Source organism: Passer montanus, unplaced genomic scaffold (assembly GCF_014805655.1).
Source record: "Passer montanus isolate IOZ18808 unplaced genomic scaffold, ASM1480565v1 scaffold125, whole genome shotgun sequence".
NCBI lineage: Eukaryota > Metazoa > Chordata > Aves > Passeriformes > Passeridae > Passer > Passer montanus.
In genome coordinates, this window is record NW_024359278.1 from 140,361 (window position 1) to 157,752 (window position 17,392).

Consider the following 17,392-nt stretch of genomic DNA (forward strand, 5'->3'; position numbering starts at 1 on the left):
AGTTCCTTTTTTGTTTTATGTTATGTAAGCTTGATGGCCTTTTTTAGTTGGCTTCTGTCTTGATTTTATTTTAAATGCTTTAGTTAATAACTTTTTCAAAACTTTTATTTTTCTGTTTTTTCTATTTTTTTTTTTCAATGAGAACATTTATTTTTGCCAAGTATCTAGAAATCATCCAATTCTGTTGGTCAGGGAGCATGAAATGTAACTCATGCCAGATCATCGTTTGCCTTGAGAATCCAAAACTGGATGTTTCCATACTGGGGAATTGAACATCATAATTTTCTAAAAAGACTTCTTAAGAAGCAAAATGTGAAGTGAAATACCCTTAGAAAGACAAGCAAAGAATAGAGAAGTAAAGAAACTGCCATTAATTAGCTGATCTCTACAGTTTTAATGTGCTGGTTTTTACAGGTCACTGATCTCGATGATGAAGTTGGGTCCCCAGCTGAAGAGTTTAAAGCCTTTGCAGCTGATTCTGGCATGAACAGGAGCCAGTCAGAATACTGCAATGTGGGCACCAAGACTTACCTGACCAACCACCCTGCCAAGAAGTTTGTGTTTGACTTCATGCGTGTGATGATCATTGATAACCTTTGTCTCACACCAGCCAGCAAACAGACTCCACTGGTAGACCTTCTACTAGAGGTAGAATTTCTTTGTGGTTTGTGTTTTAGTTTGGTTTTGTTATTTGAGTTTAGTTGTGACATCTGATTTTCCTAAAGTGTTTTTTCTTCTATTACCTTACAAAGTTAGGCTAGAGATGACCTGAGATTCAGTAGAAATGTCATGAAATAAGAGTGGGGGAAAAAAAAAGAAACACTAATGTTTCATAAAAAGTGGCTTGTTCACCTTTCTTTAATGGTTTGAAAAACCAGCATAAGAAGCTTTCCTCGGGTTTTATTTTGTGGAGTATGATTCAGTAGTTAAACACCTTTCCAACCGTGACATCTGTATTGACTTTGTTGAAAATATAAAACCCCTGAGGAAATTAGGGTTTCTGTTCTGTTTGTATGAGATAAAAAGAAATTGTGCCATAGATGGTGTCAGTTAGATAAAAAGACGTATGGGGCCATGTACTATAAAACCTCACAAAATAACTGTGTTATCTTGCTGTAAGTCAACTTCTGAAGTTCATGACACTTGAAGAAAGCATTGTCCTGCTAATGGTGAGGCAAGGAGGTAAGGAGTTGAGTTACTGTTTAACTGCCTACACCTTCAGACAGTACTTCAAATATTCACTTCTTATTCACCTTGATCTACCTGTTAGTTACCTCACCTTACATGTTGCTGAGTCTCCCTGATTGATTTTTTTTTTTTTGAAAGCAGCAGGAATTTTGGGCCATACCTGCATGCTTGTATATATTGTAACAAATTTCCTAGGGCAGTTGGGCACCTCTTTGCTGTCACAAAGCAAAAACAAATGAAATGTCAGAAGATGTCAGTTACCCACAGACACTGGGAGGCATATTTGAGATCATGTTCAAGTGGCTGCAGTTCTTCACAGCTCTTTTAACTTGTTATCACTTGTCAGTGTTACTTGTCATTAGCATAAATAGGGTTGGGTAGGTACACACTGCCAAACTTACTGTTATTTCTCTTTCTGCAACTTAAACGTTTGCGCTGTCCCATTTGCTCATTGTTTAGTGAAGGAGGTGACTTGTGTCAACTGAGGAAATCACAGGTTGAACATATGTTTGTAGTGGAGAGTTTCATGTACCTTTTCAGAATGTGTTCTTTTCCAGTACCTGTAATGACAGAAGATAAATTTCCTGAATTTAAAAAGGAATAATGCCTGCTCTGCAAGACTGCATGCAGCCAGTATATACTCGCTGTGCATGCTTAGATTTTTGATAAAGCCAAAACTTTTTACTTGAGACAGTATGTTAAGAGAAAAAAAAAAAAAGTAGTTCATGGGAGCTGAGAGAAAAGAAAATAATGTAGAACACCCTCCCTCTCCCACTCTTTTATTCAGAGATACTAATTATTGTAATATTATTTTAATATCTTGTTTTAGGCTTCTCCTGAAAGATCAACACGAACCCAGCAGAAGGAGTTTCAGACATATGTTTTGGATGGAGTGATGGACCACCTACTTGCAGCTGATGTTTTATTGGGTAATATAGCAAAGTTTAATAGTCAGTCTATTGATTTGGTCACCAGGTTTTGATTCTGTGACTTTTTCTTTTTTGGTGTTCTGTTTTGTTGCAATTTGATCATCTTAATTTTTTTCCCATTTGATGTGTAAATGGTGTTGACATGCTTGCATGTTCCCTCCCTACCTTGACTGTGCCAAAGCTGTAAAATAGGTTATTCACAAAAACTACATGGCATAGAGGGCCCAGTTACATTTCATGGTGGCTTGCTAGACTTCTCAGGAGCTCTTGGGCTGCTCTAACTCCATCCCAGGTGTCATGAGAGACTGTATGCATTTCTGTTCAAACTTCCTTGTAAGGCTCCCCATTTCTTGCCAGGGCAGAAATTTAATAAATTTAATTTAATAAGACCCACAGTCTTTCTGTGGGTGCAGTGCATTAATAAAATTAATCCAGAATCGTGTTTTAAAAATCCAGAATAATTTTTTTTACGATAAAAGTCCAGAGCCATGATTGCTTACATCAAAGAGAAAGACCTATTGTAGGGAAGCCATGAGGTTTTGGCTTTCATTGACTGAATTTCTTTCTCTTTTATGGAAGTCTAGAAAGCATGAACTAATGTAAATGTATCTATGCAGATAGGACTATTGGATAAATGTAGAAAACATTGGGGTTTTTTATTACCTAGGTGAAGATGCATCTCTGCCTATAACAAGTGGAGGAAGCTACCAAGTGCTGGTGAACAATGTGTTTTATTTTACACAGCGTGTGGTAGATAAGCTTTGGCAGGGCATGTTCAACAAAGAATCCAAGCTTCTTGTGGACTTCATAATCCAGCTCATTGCACAGGTAACAGGGCTGTTTGTTGTATTACCCTGGCTGAAAAACCATTTTTGCAGATTATGTGGAAATGCATGGAGTGATGTCACTAAACCAGCTGTTAGTGATATATGTTTGGGTCAGCACAGAAATATGCTTTTCTTTCTCAGGCTCGCTCTCTCTTTACAGAGCTTTCTTTGCACATCTTTCTGTGAAGAGCAATTGTGTCAGAACTGCTCTCAGATCACATTATTTTTTAGAAATACCCCAAAATAACAATTAAATTTGCCTCACATGAATTTTGAGAAGTTCCTGAATTTACCTTGACATTTTTGGGAAACTTCCTCACACGCTTTTATTGGAAATTGTTAGAAGACTTACTGTTAGAAATCAGCAGCATCTTTATAGATGTTAAAATTCAATCATTAATGTCTTTTTAGTCCTTGAAATTGATGGAATTGACACAGTGAGGTGCTAATTCTGGAAAATGAGCTTGGGTCAGTTCAAGGGAAGATTGAGCGCTTAATCATTAATGTCATTTTAGCCTTGAAATTGATGGAATTGACACAGTAAGGTGCTAATTCTGGAAAATGAGCTTGGGTCAGTTCAAGGGAAGATTGTGTGCCAGTAAAATGAGTTGGTGCTACTTTTGATCATGTTTTTTTTTACTTCCCATCAGTCAAAAAGAAGATCTCAGGGACTCTCGCTGGATGCCATTTATCACTGCCTGAACAGAACCATCCTGTATCAGTTCTCAAGAGCACACAAAACTGTCCCTCAGCAAGTGGCTCTCCTTGATTCCCTAAGGGTTCTTACTGTGAACAGGAACTTAATTTTGGGACCTGGAAATCACGATCAGGAGTTCATCAGCTGCCTAGCTCACTGCTTGATTAATCTGCATGTGGGAAGGTAAATACCTCAGGCAGAAATACATTCCACAGCCAGGGCAGGGAAGTACTAAAATGACCCTTTTTTACTCACCTTGCAAATAAGTCAGCAAATTTTGGAGGGCTGTTTATAATTTTCCAGCCAGTGGGTTGCAAGCAAGCTTAAGAAATTCATTTTGAGACAAAATTAGGCTTGAAGATCCTGGAAATGGAGAACATTTTTACCTCCTTTTGCAGAGGAATTTTAAATACTGACAAACGTGTTTATCCAACTATTTTGTTGTTAACCTTTTAAAAATCTAAATGTTTTAAAGATAGAAGGAAACACTGGTGCTAGGTAATTAATAGTCAGAGGGTCCTGTCACTGGATTTACTGTCTGTTGAATCATTTCATACAAGTTCAATATCTTGGTATTTCTTCTGTATAGCATTGAGTAAGGCCAGTCATGCATTAAATCAGGTGTCTGTAAAAATGATGTAGACACCTACTTTCCTGCATTGCTGCAAATGCCAGCCTGGCGTTTTCATTTGTTCTTTCCAAGAAGATCCACAACTTGTCTTTCATCCAAAGATACTTAGTAACAGTCATCAAACCTCAGTGTTCTCTTTTTCTGGCCTTGTCTTCAAATATCACCATCTTCTGCTAGTGACACCAGTATCTGTGGCACATCATCTCTTCATAAACCTTCAGTTCAGCTTGTGACCACAAATTGTCAGAACTCAAATGGACAGAAGTTAAGATGCTTTGCTGTAGTAGTGTGTATTAATCTTTGTGAATCTGATACAAAATCAAATGCTTTATCTTGGCTTGGGGTTTTGTGTCTTTTTGTTCTGATGGTTGTTAATCCATTGTGTGTTTATAGTAATGTTGATGGGTTTGGATTGGAAGCAGAAGCCAGGATGACAACTTGGCACATTATGATCCCCTCTGATATAGAGCCAGATGGAGTCTACAATCAAGATGTCAGTGAAGGTAATCTGAGAATGACAAAGCCACAGATGCTCATAATGCCACTTCTGTATTGTCATCACTAATCTTTTACCCCAGTGACTCAGGGCAGGGTCTTGTGGTATGTGTGTGTTACCCAGTTACTCTCTGGAGGGGTGTCAGGGCTGTGTATGTGTATAAAATTACATAAAAAATAGATTAAAAGACTCTTGGAAATACCAAGATAGACACATTGAGGATAAATTAATGTTTTGTTGAAATAGTGAGAGCTCTTCATTGTTTTCTGGACATGCTCCAGAATTAGAAATACAGTTTTAAATGCAATAGAATTGGCTCATTTTAAGATAAGAAATATATGGTATAAACTATACAGTTTCTATTTTGTGGCATACTTACAGTCTTTCACTCAAAGGAAATTTATGAACTAGCTATGGAGAAAAGTATTCAGTGATTCTTAAATGTATGTATTTAATATTGATGCAGGTACTTAGGCACACATTATATGTAAAAATGCTGAAGCATAATGTATGTATAGAATTATATATATTTATAGACACAGACTCCTATAAGGTTTTTTCAATCTCATTTTGTTAATAGATGGGTGTGGGAGATGAGTCACAACTAATCAGAGCCAGTGTTTCAAATTCACAGAGAAAAACCTGCCAAAATTAATTGTTAGACTTTCTGATAGCATACATAATGGCAAAAAGAAGTGCTCTGGCCAAAGGCATTTCACACATCATGCAAGGGGGGAGAAACTACAGTGTAATCACAGAAATTATTCATTTCACTACTGTAAAAATACCAATTCTACAAGCACTGTAGAGAGCTTGCTGTTTGTGATCTTGTACCTATGCAGGTCGCCAGCTTCTTTTAAAAGCCATAAACAGAGTGTGGACAGAGCTGATCCACAGTAAAAAACAGGTTTTGGAAGAAGTTTTCAAAGTGACACTACCTGTCAATGATCGTGGCCAAGTGGATATAACTGTTGCCAGACCTTTCATTGAGGAAGCAAGTTTAAAGTGTTGGCAGAATCATTTGGGTAAGTCCTGAAGGGTGGATTTCCTCAGAATGAACTGTAAGTACTGGATGTTTTAATATAGGCTTAACTTTTTCTGTAGCTGTAAATACTCTATCAACTGGCACTGTGTAACATGAATCCTTCAGAAATTGGACTATAAACAGGATATTCTTACACTCCAGTGCACAGGGCCCTCTGTGAGTCAGCAAATAGCATAGTGTGGATTAAAATGGTAGAGGCATTGAGCTCCTCCCCATGAAGCCTTGGGTTGTGGTGACCTCTATTACCATTCCCAGGATTAGATGTGCCAGGCAGGGAGGGAGATCCTCTTGAGCATGTGTGGGTGCAGCCTGCAAACTCTTGGTCTGGTGATGAGATGGGAGATGGGTGGCTGAGCAGTCCTTCTCTAGCAGCAGTGATGCTATGACTAATTCTTGGCTAGGAAATATGTTCAGCATAGGAAGCAGTTCTGCAGGAAAAGGACCTGGGAATCCTGGTGGACAACAAGTTACAGACAAATTAGCTCTGCATCCGTGTAATAAAGATCAACTGATGCTTGACTGAATTAGCATGAGTTTAGACAGCAGAAATTGCAATTCCATAGATGTGACTCATTTGATGATTTCACAGTTCTAAAGTAACTGAGGTTAACCTGGATGTACAGAAAACGTATTTGTAAACCTGGAATACCTGGTTTTGCAGTCTCTGGGTTTCTGTGTGTTTCTGGCTGATGTTTGCTCAGGTTTCCAATATCTCCCTGATGGCCAGTATATTTGCAGAAAGTGTTTGAGTACAGGTACACCCTTTTTGAAGCAACAGAAAAGGTCATTCAATCTAAAAAAACAAGTATACTGGGTGGAGGGGGGAAAAAAGACTTCTAAAAAGTGCTCCCAACACTTTGTTTTTCAGCTCATGAGAAAAAATGCATCAGTAGAGGAGAGGCTTTAGTTCCAACCACACAGTCCAAACTTTCAAGAGTCAGCAGTGGATTTGGCCTCTCTAAACTAACTGGTTCCAGGAGAAACCGCAAGGAGAGTGGGCTGAGTAAACACAACCTCTCTACACAGGTATTTTCTGTCAAGAAATAACATGCAGACTAAAATCCAGCAATGTATGTTCAGGATTTATGGTAAATATCCCAATAGTACTTAAACAGTGTGAAGTATTATCTTGTGCTTGGTTTTCTTTCCCTTTTTTGACTATTCAGACTGGGCATCTTGCTTCTGTGTGTCTAATTTAGTAGGTCCATCTGCATATCTGTAACATTAAGCAAAGAGTCAGTCCTTCATTGTCAGTGAGACTGCCCAGCTGCTTCTGGTTCATGACTGTGGTAGTCTGGGTCTTAAGCTCAGTTTGCAATACTACACCAAAATGGAAGCTGTGATACAGATGTTGGGGTTTTTTTCCATTCTGCCCTCAAGATGGAAAGAGGGGTTTGAAAGTTTTGTGGAAAAATATGTTGCTAGTTCTGCTTCTGAGCTGAAAAATTATTCAGTGGAATTGAGAAATTAATGAATTCTCAGTGGTCTCAGTCCTTTTCCTGGTGAGCAGGTATATAAGAAGGGGAAAGGGAAGAACTTAACAAACAGAGCTGACAGGAGCTGTTCCTGGTTGTATCAGGAGAGGAAGCAGTAAGTGAAAACAGAGATACCATGGGGCAAAGTGAGGAGGGGTGGGTGTCTTGAGGACTTCCAGCAAAGTAGGCACCATCCACAAAGTATTACTTAAAAGGAAGAAGGGAAAAGCAGTGTTTCTCAGTGTCAACCTTCAGCTGTTTGGGAATGTTCTGAATGTTTATTTTAAGGAACTATTCTTTGTGAGCAAGTTTAGCAACGTGGTGTATTCCTAGGCTTTTCATTCAAACAAACTCTTGTTTATAAAGTCTTATTCTGTTTGTCACCTTGTTTTTGTCTTAGGAAATTTCCCAGTGGATGTTTACTCACATTGCCGTGGTTCGGGACCTGGTTGATATGCAGTATAAAGAATACCAGGAGGTATGGATGGCTTGCAGTGCTAATTATCTGACACTGATACTTAGGCCTGTTAGGTTATACCAATGCCATTTCTCACTATGAGGCTTGTGAAATACTGGGCTCTCATAGGTGAAATGCTAGGGTATTTACATACAGTTGTTATTTTTGCAGGGTTTTTAGGTACAATCAAATAAACAAATGGCAACACTTATTTTGATCTGGTTGTAAATGAAAACTCTTGTAGCAATATCACATGTTAAGTGTGAATTTTTTTAAGAAGCTTAAATTCCTTGTAAGTGTAAAAAAAACCAAAACAGGGAACAAAAAGAGAGTGATTGGAAATACACTGTGTTTCTAAAACATTGTAGAAAAACTAAGAGGAAATGTGGAGAAGCATTGTCTAAATGATACTTTCATAATAACACAAAGAAAATTTTATGGTATCTTGCAATAATAGAAAGTGGCTGGTCTGTGCCTTCCAGAATGAAATTGTTCCGCCCTGTGGTGTCTGCCAAACATTCCCAAAGACATTTCATTCAGACTGGTTGCTGAGCTACATGCTATAAATCTTAAGAAATAACTTCTGAGAGAAACATGTCATTTAAAGCAATTTGTTAAAAAAAAAACCAGCCACCTAACTTTGCTTCATTGAACTTCTCTCTCCTGTGCAAATAAGGCCAGGAAGTCCTCCTGTCTGGTCCCATTCTTAAGATCATTTTTCAAATTCCATGCATTTACAAATGCCTTGTGTTCAGCGTCAGCAGAACGCGCTGAAATACGTGACGGAGGAGTGGTCCCAAATCGAGTACGAGTTACTGCGCGAGCGAGGGCTCTGGGGGCCCCCCATCGGCTCCCACCTGGACAAGTGGATGCTGGAGATGACTGAGGGTCCCTGCAGGATGAGGAAAAAGATGGTGCGCAATGACATGTTTTATACTCAGTATCCCTACATGCCCGAGGCTGAGCAGGAAACAAACTTGCTGGTAAGTATTCTGGAGTTTAGGGTGGGTGATTACACACCCCCTGTTGCAAAATGCTTTTTTATTTTTTCTTTTTATTTTTTTTTGTTGTTTTTTTTTTTAAGATATTTTACTCTCTTGATATGACCTGATATTCTTGTGTCTGTCCTAAATGGTTGGTAAAGTCCTGTTGTTCCTCATGATATATTTAGGGAAGGGACTGAGTCACTTGGCTCAAAACCAAGCAAATTTGGATATATTGCAATATAATGTGAGGTGTGCTGAGTGATCCTGCCAACAAACAGTGCTGGCATCTTCACAAGCCTCCAGAGACTGAAAGTTCCATTACTGTGTGAGGTTCAGTCTGGGTTCTTGTCCTTAATCTAGATAATGTGGAAAAAAACAGTGATCTGGGAAAAACAAAACAAAAAAAAAAGGACAAAAGGGCCTTGGTTTGGGTGCACTTGTGAAATGTACCTTCATGAATCCGTGAAGATGAAGGTGGGCTCTGGAGCAGAAATATTTGTGGCCTTCGAAAGCTTTGCAGTTAGTTCCTGTTAATTTTGAAACGCTGCTTATAAGAAAGGAAGCAGTCTTTATTATGTCTTTTTAAGCATGTGTGTATGCATGCAGGATTTTTTTCCCTCAAATTGTCTGAGTGTCAGAGTACTTTAAAAAAGCAGAGAAAACATTGAAGTCAGTCAATTTTAAACTACTAGATATTTTTGCCTGCTTGTGATCTGACACACAGTAGCTGTAGTGACAGTCTAATTCACATGAAGTAGAGAACATGCCATCATACATTCTTCTCAAAAGTGTTCTTTCTCTGATGTAATTGATGCTTATGTAATTGATGCCCTGTTTCCAGTCTGACTTCTCAAACAGACTTCCTGAGACATCTGATGATACCATTCCTCAAAAGGTAAAGAAACAAGTACACTGACCGAAAGAATGTAAAATAAATACAACTTCTCCTGCATGTTAGGCAGTCTTAACAAGGCTTCTACGTTTGGCTTTCAACTTGCTCTTTCAGTAAACAATTCCAGACCTAAGGGTTTTTTTCAGTAATCACATTAGAAGATGTTACTGTGCTGTCCTCAACCTTCACCTAATAAAACTTTCTGTAGACCTTCCCTTCTTTGCTGCACACTAACAGGGCTGTGTTGGGCTGTGCTACCACTGTTCTCACTGTGTGGAGTGTTGTGGCTTTGGGACCTGAAACTGTTGGTCAGTGGAACACATTTAGTAATGGGCAACACATCGCTTGGAAGCACTTACTGGGAAAGTGTTTCCTTCTAAGAGAGGATCTCGGGAGCATTTTTTCTCCTTTTTGTCCATGATGGGCTTTAAAAGGCCGACTTTTGTTGAAGCCCATATTAATTTTCTCTTAGCTTACTCTTCTCCATTTTGCTATTAATAAAATGCACACATTTGCTTAAAAAAATATGAATCTCCTCTTGAAAAGAACAGACATGCTTGAAAGTGGCTTCTCTGCAAGCATTTCAGTATTATGCCTTTCTCTGTTAATTCGAGTCGTGGTCTTGCCCATCACTAAGTACAGTGTGTAATGTGCATTCACTCATTTTGAATTACCTTCTACAATTATCTAATTTATATAAATGCAAGTAATTCTATTATACAGGATATCTAATATAAATTGTTACTGTTTTCCTTTGTTCCTTCACTTTACCAGTGCTATAAAGGATTTCTCTTTGTAGTTATACACAAGTTGTTTCCACAAATGTTTTAAGCATTATTGAAGTGGTAGTTTCATGCTGATAAGGAGTGAAGACTTGGTTAAACATAACTGAGCAAATTAAATTACAGTGTCTTAAATTTTTGATTTTTGGGAGCAGTCAATTTGACCTGAATAATACATTTCTGTGTTGCTGATCTTAGTATCTTTATCATCCCGAGCATCAACTTGTAATAATGCTAGTTTGATTTCTATTCTGAATATTGCTTCCTTAATTAAGTGAGGAACATAAGAATTATCCTGTGATGGGCACTGGGACAAAGAGGAGGGAAACATCACACACAGAAAAAAAACCCAAGCCAAAACAACAAATGCTCAACAAAGCAAAAAACCCTCCATAAAAACAAAAGACCAAAAACACCACACAAAGGTACAAACAGTGCTCAAATGTTTACTTCAGATACATGCATATTCTCATGCCAGTCTACTGCCCATAAGCCATCAGAAACTTTACTAAAAAAAGAAGCAACTAAATTAATGAAGAATTTTTGAGACTTAAAGCCAATCCCTGGGTGCTTTTAGTTTATACCAGCTTCCACATTGTTGTGTCTTCTTAAGGCAATTTTTTATTCAAATTACTGCCTGACAAAGAAGTCAGCTGGCTAACAAATAAACTGCTTGTGTTGGTAGGGAGTAAAAAGATGATAAAATGGCCTTCTGAGCATTCAGTGTTAAGCACAAGAATCCCAGCCTTTTATGACAGTTCAAAACATACTGGCTATACCTACTCCTCATGTTCTAGTTTCATCTGCAGGCTTTTCTGCAACCCCATGTTTGCTTGAGTTGGCTCTATAGCTCCTTGCAGATTAGCCAACAGATCAGATCTCCTGAAGAGTCTCTGTTCCTGTCTGTGTTGGTACATGAGCACGCACAAAACACTCAGTGGGCATGCACTGTGCTGCACACCCTGTTCCTGAAAGACCTTCACTGAGGGACTGAGCGAGGAGTTGGCTGACCAAGGGATTTCTTCCATTGTTCCCAAGAAACCTGCTCGCTACCGGAGAGCCATCAGCTATGACAGCAAGGAGTACTACATGCGCCTGGCCTCCGGGAACGCCGCGGTCTTCCAGGACGCCATAGAGGAGAACACAGTCGGTGAAACAGCTCAGCAGGAGCCAGAGCACGGGGAGGACACTATTGCAAGAGTCAAAGGTTAGATGGTTTGGTTTGTCATCCTCTCATGCATTTGCTTTAAGACAAGCGTAAGTCCTGCAGGACTCTTGTTTTTCTCTCTTAGCATTGGGTCAGTAATTTGAAGGATTGTAGGTTTTGTGAAGTTAATTTTTTGTGTCTCTTTGTGACATTTATCTGTCTCTGTTCTTTTCCAGGCCTGGTGAAGCCTCCCCTGAAACGATCTCGCTCTGCTCCTGATGGAGGAGATGATGAGAGCCAGGACCAGTCACAGGATCAAATTGTTGAGGGGAGTTCAATTGATGAAGAGGAGAAGACTGACAATACAACTTTGCTTCGACTTCTTGAAGAGGGAGAGAAGGTACTGTTTCAAACACACTAAGAACTTAATGTATTGGAATTTCTTCATTATGTGTCCCAAACATGAATAAATACCCTATATATCCCCTTGGCCTGTATATTTCATCAGCTTCTTCCTTAGAATGTGTACTTTGTGTGCCTGACCCTAAAATGCTGTACTGGAAACATTTTCTTTTTTTGTTTTTTTCCCTTCTGCCTGGAAGGGAAAAATCACCTGTCCTGAAATGAAGCCTGTGAGCTATCCCATGCTTGGTTTATTGTCCTGCCAACTTAATGATCAGGATAGAAAATAAACATTGAAAATATAAGCACTGAATTTGGCACACTGTTCCTAATTAACTGTTGCCTTCATTAGAATGGGAAGCCTTGATAAGTAGTATTTTATCCTCAAGATCAGTGGTGATTTACCATGCTGTATATTTAGTTTTTCAGACTTTGTCCACCTGAAGCATACCATTAAATAGCATTGTGATCATGGCTGAGTAGGCTGCAGGTTTTAAAATACGTTCAGGCAGTGTCGTGCAAGTGGATAAAACTGGTAAAGAGATACATTTATATCATACCAATGAGACTTCATCCAACCTCCTCCCCACATTTATATCATACCAATGAGACTTTTTCCAACCTCCTCCCCAGTTACTAGTCACTGGCATTAGACCTGATTAAAGGGGAGAGAGACTGACAGGATTTTTGCTGTATGTGCAAGTGATACAGCAGTGTCTGGGACTTGTGTACCAGAGCAGTGGTCTGAGCCTGTGCTCCTTAACTTGCTTTCCCTAAGCCTCTGCTTTTCCTCCTAGATCCAGCACATGTACCGCTGTGCTCGGGTGCAGGGTCTGGACACCAGCGAGGGGCTGCTGCTTTTTGGGAAAGAGCACTTCTATGTCATTGATGGGTTTACCATGACAGCCACCAGGGAGATCCGGGACATTGAGACACTGCCTCCAAAGTGAGTACATTCGTAGGGAGTTTCCTTGATCCTTAAAGGCTGAACAAGAAGTATTCAATGAGGTTTTTGAGGAGTCAGTTCTAAGATAATGTACAATGCAGGAAGACCTCAGGTGCTAAGCAATTTGTAGTATGATGTATTGTACAGCTGTTTCTGTAACTGGACTCTCATATGAAATTAATTGGATAATTCTTTTCCAAGAAGAAAATTTCTTTTTAATCACTTCTCTCGTGCCTGTTTATGTTCCTTTACAGGATGCATGAGCCAATCATACCTAGGGGAGCAAGGCAAGGTCCAAGTCAACTCAAAAGAACTTGCAGCATTTTTGCATATGAAGATATCAAGGAGGTGCACAAAAGGAGATACCTTTTGCAGGTAACTTGGACACCATATTTGGATAGGGGGAGGTATATTTGGAGTGTTGTGATGGTGTAATTTTTAGAAATGCAAATCAATACATAACTGAAGAATTTTTGGAAAGAAAAGCTATTGACTGTGTTGAAACTGAAGCATTTAGGTTGGGCATCCTTGTTGGAACTTACCCAGATCTAGTTTATTGGGCATGTTAGTCAATGTCAGTGGTCCCAAAATAAAACATGTGGTTGCACTGAGCTTCCAAGTCTGCTTCACCGTATAATTTAGTGCCACATGTAGCATGACTAAACTGGTCTGTGCCTGGCCTTCAGAGGTGACAAGAAAATAAGTTATTGTTGACATGGGTTTGTCCTCTTTGTTTTCAGCCAATTGCAATTGAAGTTTTCTCAGGAGATGGACGGAACTATCTTCTAGCTTTCCAGAAAGGGGTTAGAAACAAAGTTTATCAAAGGTAATGTTAAAATAAATTAGAGTATTTAACATGAATGTTTTCCAATACCTATGTGAAGGCTTTTTTGGTGCCTGCTAGCACCTTACTGCTGCAGGAAAGAGCCACTAGAAGGCACTACACGCCTTCAGAGAGAAGAAGCTCCTGCGATTTTGTTGGAGATGTTGTGGAGCTGCTGAAAAGGAAGTGTGTAACTGTACTAAATGGATGCTGCTGTTCAGGAGATGACATCCCGAGGGCAGAAACACTAATCATAATCTTTTAACTCTGCTGCAGGTTTTTGGCTGTGGTGCCCTCTCTGACTGACAGCTCTGAGTCGGTGTCTGGACAAAGACCAAACACCAGCGTAGAACAAGGGTAGGTGGTTCTGTTGCTCACAACCTCTGGGGCTCATCAGTTTCCAATAAATTATGTTTGCATTGCTATCGTGATTATCTGGAGAATATCAGAATTAATGTTATCAGTATACTGATACATTCTGAAAGGTATTGGAGTGCTGAAGCCATCAGATTTATCCAAGTTGTTAAAAATATTTTACTCATCAGCCACCACTTGCACTGAATTGCATAATTAACATGCATAATTTTTACAGTGTGTGTTTAGAATTCTAAAAAAAGGTACTGCAAAAGCAAAAAGGAAAAGAGACATGTTCTTCTAATGGTTGCAATTTACAATTTTTAATCTTGAAGTTTTGGGTTGTCTTGTGAAGATGTAACCCAGTTCTTGCTGCAAAGTCAAGAAATTCACTTTCTTCTTCCCACTAGGTCTGGCTTGCTTAGCACTTTAGTGGGAGAAAAATCTGTTACTCAAAGATGGGAAGTAAGTATGAAAATTCTGAGGTATTTTTTGTATTAAATTCCGCATTTTGTAGTGATCCATAAATAATTAATACACATAAGTTGCACGCTCTTAGTTCTAACAGGTGGAACGTGCTGTTGTAGAAAGTGTATCTCAGCATTTAATTTTTAGTATTTCATGGTATCACCATCAAATAGGAAGTGGTTCTACTGTTGAATTGCATGGGGAGGGCTGTAGTAAAGGTTGAGTGAGCATTCAATACTGAAGTAAGATTTTATGTTTGGGGAGGGCTGCACATTGACAGTCTGGCAAGTTGGCATTTGATTGTTGTAAAGTGAAAACTTCACTGTGCTGTTATCTGTCTTCCTTAAGAGAGGAGAAATCAGTAACTTCCAGTACCTGATGCACTTGAACACTCTGGCTGGCAGATCCTATAATGACCTCATGCAGTACCCGGTCTTCCCCTGGATCCTCGCAGACTATGACTCAGAGGTAAATAAGACATCTTGTCAGCCTTGATCGTAATCTTGTATGAGTTGAAGGTTTCTATTTTGTTTCTCCCAGTTCTCATCAGGGAGGGTATTAGAGAATCTTGGCTGGGCTGATTTTACAGATGATGTTGGTCTGTGCACAGGTGAGGCTGGGATCCAGAGAGAGACATTTGCCCCTTTACCTTGCAGCAGTTCCTGTAAAAGCCTGCATTAGCTTTAAACTGTGTATCCTGAAGTATGCTAAGCCCACGGAGAAAGCATCCTTGTCCAGAAGACTGTGGTAGGGGCTATGAAATCTGGCCCCACGGTGAAAGAATGTGCTTTTCAAACATCCTATTAATGTTTTTGTGGACAGCCATTGCCACCAACTAGACCATTACGTAAAATATTGTCAGGGGACTTGTTGAGTATTAGTGAAAAAATCAGGGGAAACTGGAGACAGGTTAAAAGGAGCAGGGCAAAAGTTGTGCAGAGCCCAGATGTGATTTCAGAAAAGCATGCTGGCTGTCTTGGATCAGACTGAAGGACTGTTTTAAGCATATCCAACATTGCACTCCCTGTGTGTGTAGAAAGCAGGGATAACAGCCTTAGGAGGAAGGTGGTGTTAACTGTGGTAATCAGCAGTTTTCAAAGGATGTGGTTTGGTTTTATAAAATCATTGTCTGATTGATTTTTAAAGGAACTGGATCTTACAAATCCCAAAACATTCAGAAACCTGGCCAAGCCCATGGGAGCTCAGACTGAGGACAGGTTAGCCCAGTACAAGAAGCGATACAAGGACTGGGAAGATCCCAATGGTGAGTAATAATCCATCCTGCAGAGAGAGCAGAGGAACATGCACCTGTGTCATAGGAGGGATTCATGGATTTTTTTATAATGTGGGTGAAGAGATTTGGATATGGATGTGCAGAACTCTACCATGGTTTTTTTGGTGACTGCCCAACCAAGTCTAAATTAGAACAAATGGACATTGGCTTTCTTTCTGTGTTGTTTGTTTAAAATCTAAATGACATCTTTGTTTAGATGTAAAAACAAAAACAGAACAGTTGCACATTTAGATTACTTTAGTATTATATAAAGAGTGGAATGGGCAGGCACATGAAGCACACAACCAGCTGTGTCCTCTAATACAGTTTGATTGCTGCTGCATGAAAATTAGTAGTACAAAGAATGCAAATGCTTCTGCATTAGCAGTATTCTTTTTCATTTCTAATCTTAAAGTGTGGTTTTTTGGCTAAGGAAACAGCAGCTTCTTGGCTAAAAAAGCCTCAGAATGAGATGCAATTAAGTTACCTAAGTCATGATTTTAGAGCTTCCTTATATATTGAAAATAAAACTTCTGTGTTTGGCAAGACAAGTTTTCTTGTGTGCTTTCATTGAAGATAGAGGCAGTGATGTTCTGTGTCAAACAGCAGTAAGTGGCAAAGACATTCATTTTTAGAAACAAATTTTTCTTTATTTTTTAATAAAGAAAATTATTTTTTCTTTTAAAAATTTTTAAGTGTGCTTGTGCAGACATTTTGCCATGAAATTAAGAAAGTAAAAGCTGTACAAAATCTGTAGGCAACAGTTCTGATAAGTATTTCTGCCCAAGATTTTAAATCCATAGTAAAAAATTAAAAAGGGATCTTTTTAAAAATGTGTCTTCAGCAGAAATCACTGTAGTTGCACTGCAACATTTCAATTAATTAAAATAAAAAATGAGTAACCATTCAGTACGTCTTTGCAGAGCCCTATTGAATTAGGGCTATTGCACTGCGGCCCAAACTCAAGGGACAAAACATAAAACTTTCACACATCTGAGAATGAAAATCACAAATTCCAGTTCTGAATATGTCCAAGGCCACAAAGTAATTAAAATGCAGTGTTATTTTTTTTTTCCATTAGTAATGATTCTGTCACCTAACTACCTTATTTCTCCTATGTTTATGATTTTTAATCTGCAGGGGAAACCCCAGCTTACCACTATGGGACTCACTATTCCTCAGCCATGATCGTGGCTTCCTATCTTGTCCGCATGGAGCCTTTCACTCAGATTTTCTTACGGTTACAGGTAAAAACTACATCACCTCACTTCAGGTTTCTTGTCTGCTGTGTATTTCAGACATCAATAGGAAATAAGTAGAAAAAACACCTTTTAGCAGAGTTCTTATTGCCTGGCAGGTTTTTGATGCATATTTTAAAAAGATGTGATAGAATTCACCTTTTTTTTTCCCCTTGTAGTTTGAACATTTTTCTAAATGTACGCAAAACAAAGTAGCAGCAGACAAAAACCAGAAGGAGTTTTATTGTGAAAAGTATTTTGCTGTTTCTCTGAAAGAGACTAGATTTGAAATCAGACAGATGACTCTTTTCCTAAAATTCTGTATATCTGTGTCTA

General features: G+C 38.9%; 1 protein-coding gene across 9 annotated transcripts in view; it reads left to right on the forward strand.

Moving 5' to 3' along the window:
• Positions 1–17,392, forward strand: part of WDFY3 (WD repeat and FYVE domain containing 3) — a 151,377-nt gene that overhangs the window by 118,101 nt on the left and 15,884 nt on the right. For 7 of the 9 annotated variants that reach the window (XM_039698437.1, XM_039698439.1, XM_039698430.1 and 4 more), the window contains 20 exons: positions 415–648; positions 2,018–2,117; positions 2,785–2,945; positions 3,595–3,824; positions 4,666–4,775; positions 5,611–5,793; positions 6,682–6,839; positions 7,689–7,766; positions 8,501–8,728; positions 9,573–9,626; positions 11,444–11,612; positions 11,789–11,952; positions 12,752–12,900; positions 13,155–13,275; positions 13,641–13,726; positions 14,000–14,080; positions 14,488–14,542; positions 14,894–15,013; positions 15,692–15,809; positions 16,959–17,065. In XM_039698437.1, coding sequence (XP_039554371.1) covers positions 415–648; positions 2,018–2,117; positions 2,785–2,945; positions 3,595–3,824; positions 4,666–4,775; positions 5,611–5,793; positions 6,682–6,839; positions 7,689–7,766; positions 8,501–8,728; positions 9,573–9,626; positions 11,444–11,612; positions 11,789–11,952; positions 12,752–12,900; positions 13,155–13,275; positions 13,641–13,726; positions 14,000–14,080; positions 14,488–14,542; positions 14,894–15,013; positions 15,692–15,809; positions 16,959–17,065 — 2,706 coding nt within the window. The remainder of the gene's footprint in view (positions 1–414; positions 649–2,017; positions 2,118–2,784; positions 2,946–3,594; positions 3,825–4,665; positions 4,776–5,610; positions 5,794–6,681; positions 6,840–7,688; positions 7,767–8,500; positions 8,729–9,572; positions 9,627–11,443; positions 11,613–11,788; positions 11,953–12,751; positions 12,901–13,154; positions 13,276–13,640; positions 13,727–13,999; positions 14,081–14,487; positions 14,543–14,893; positions 15,014–15,691; positions 15,810–16,958; positions 17,066–17,392) is intronic. The other 2 variants (XM_039698433.1, XM_039698435.1) reach the window with 1 other exon arrangement.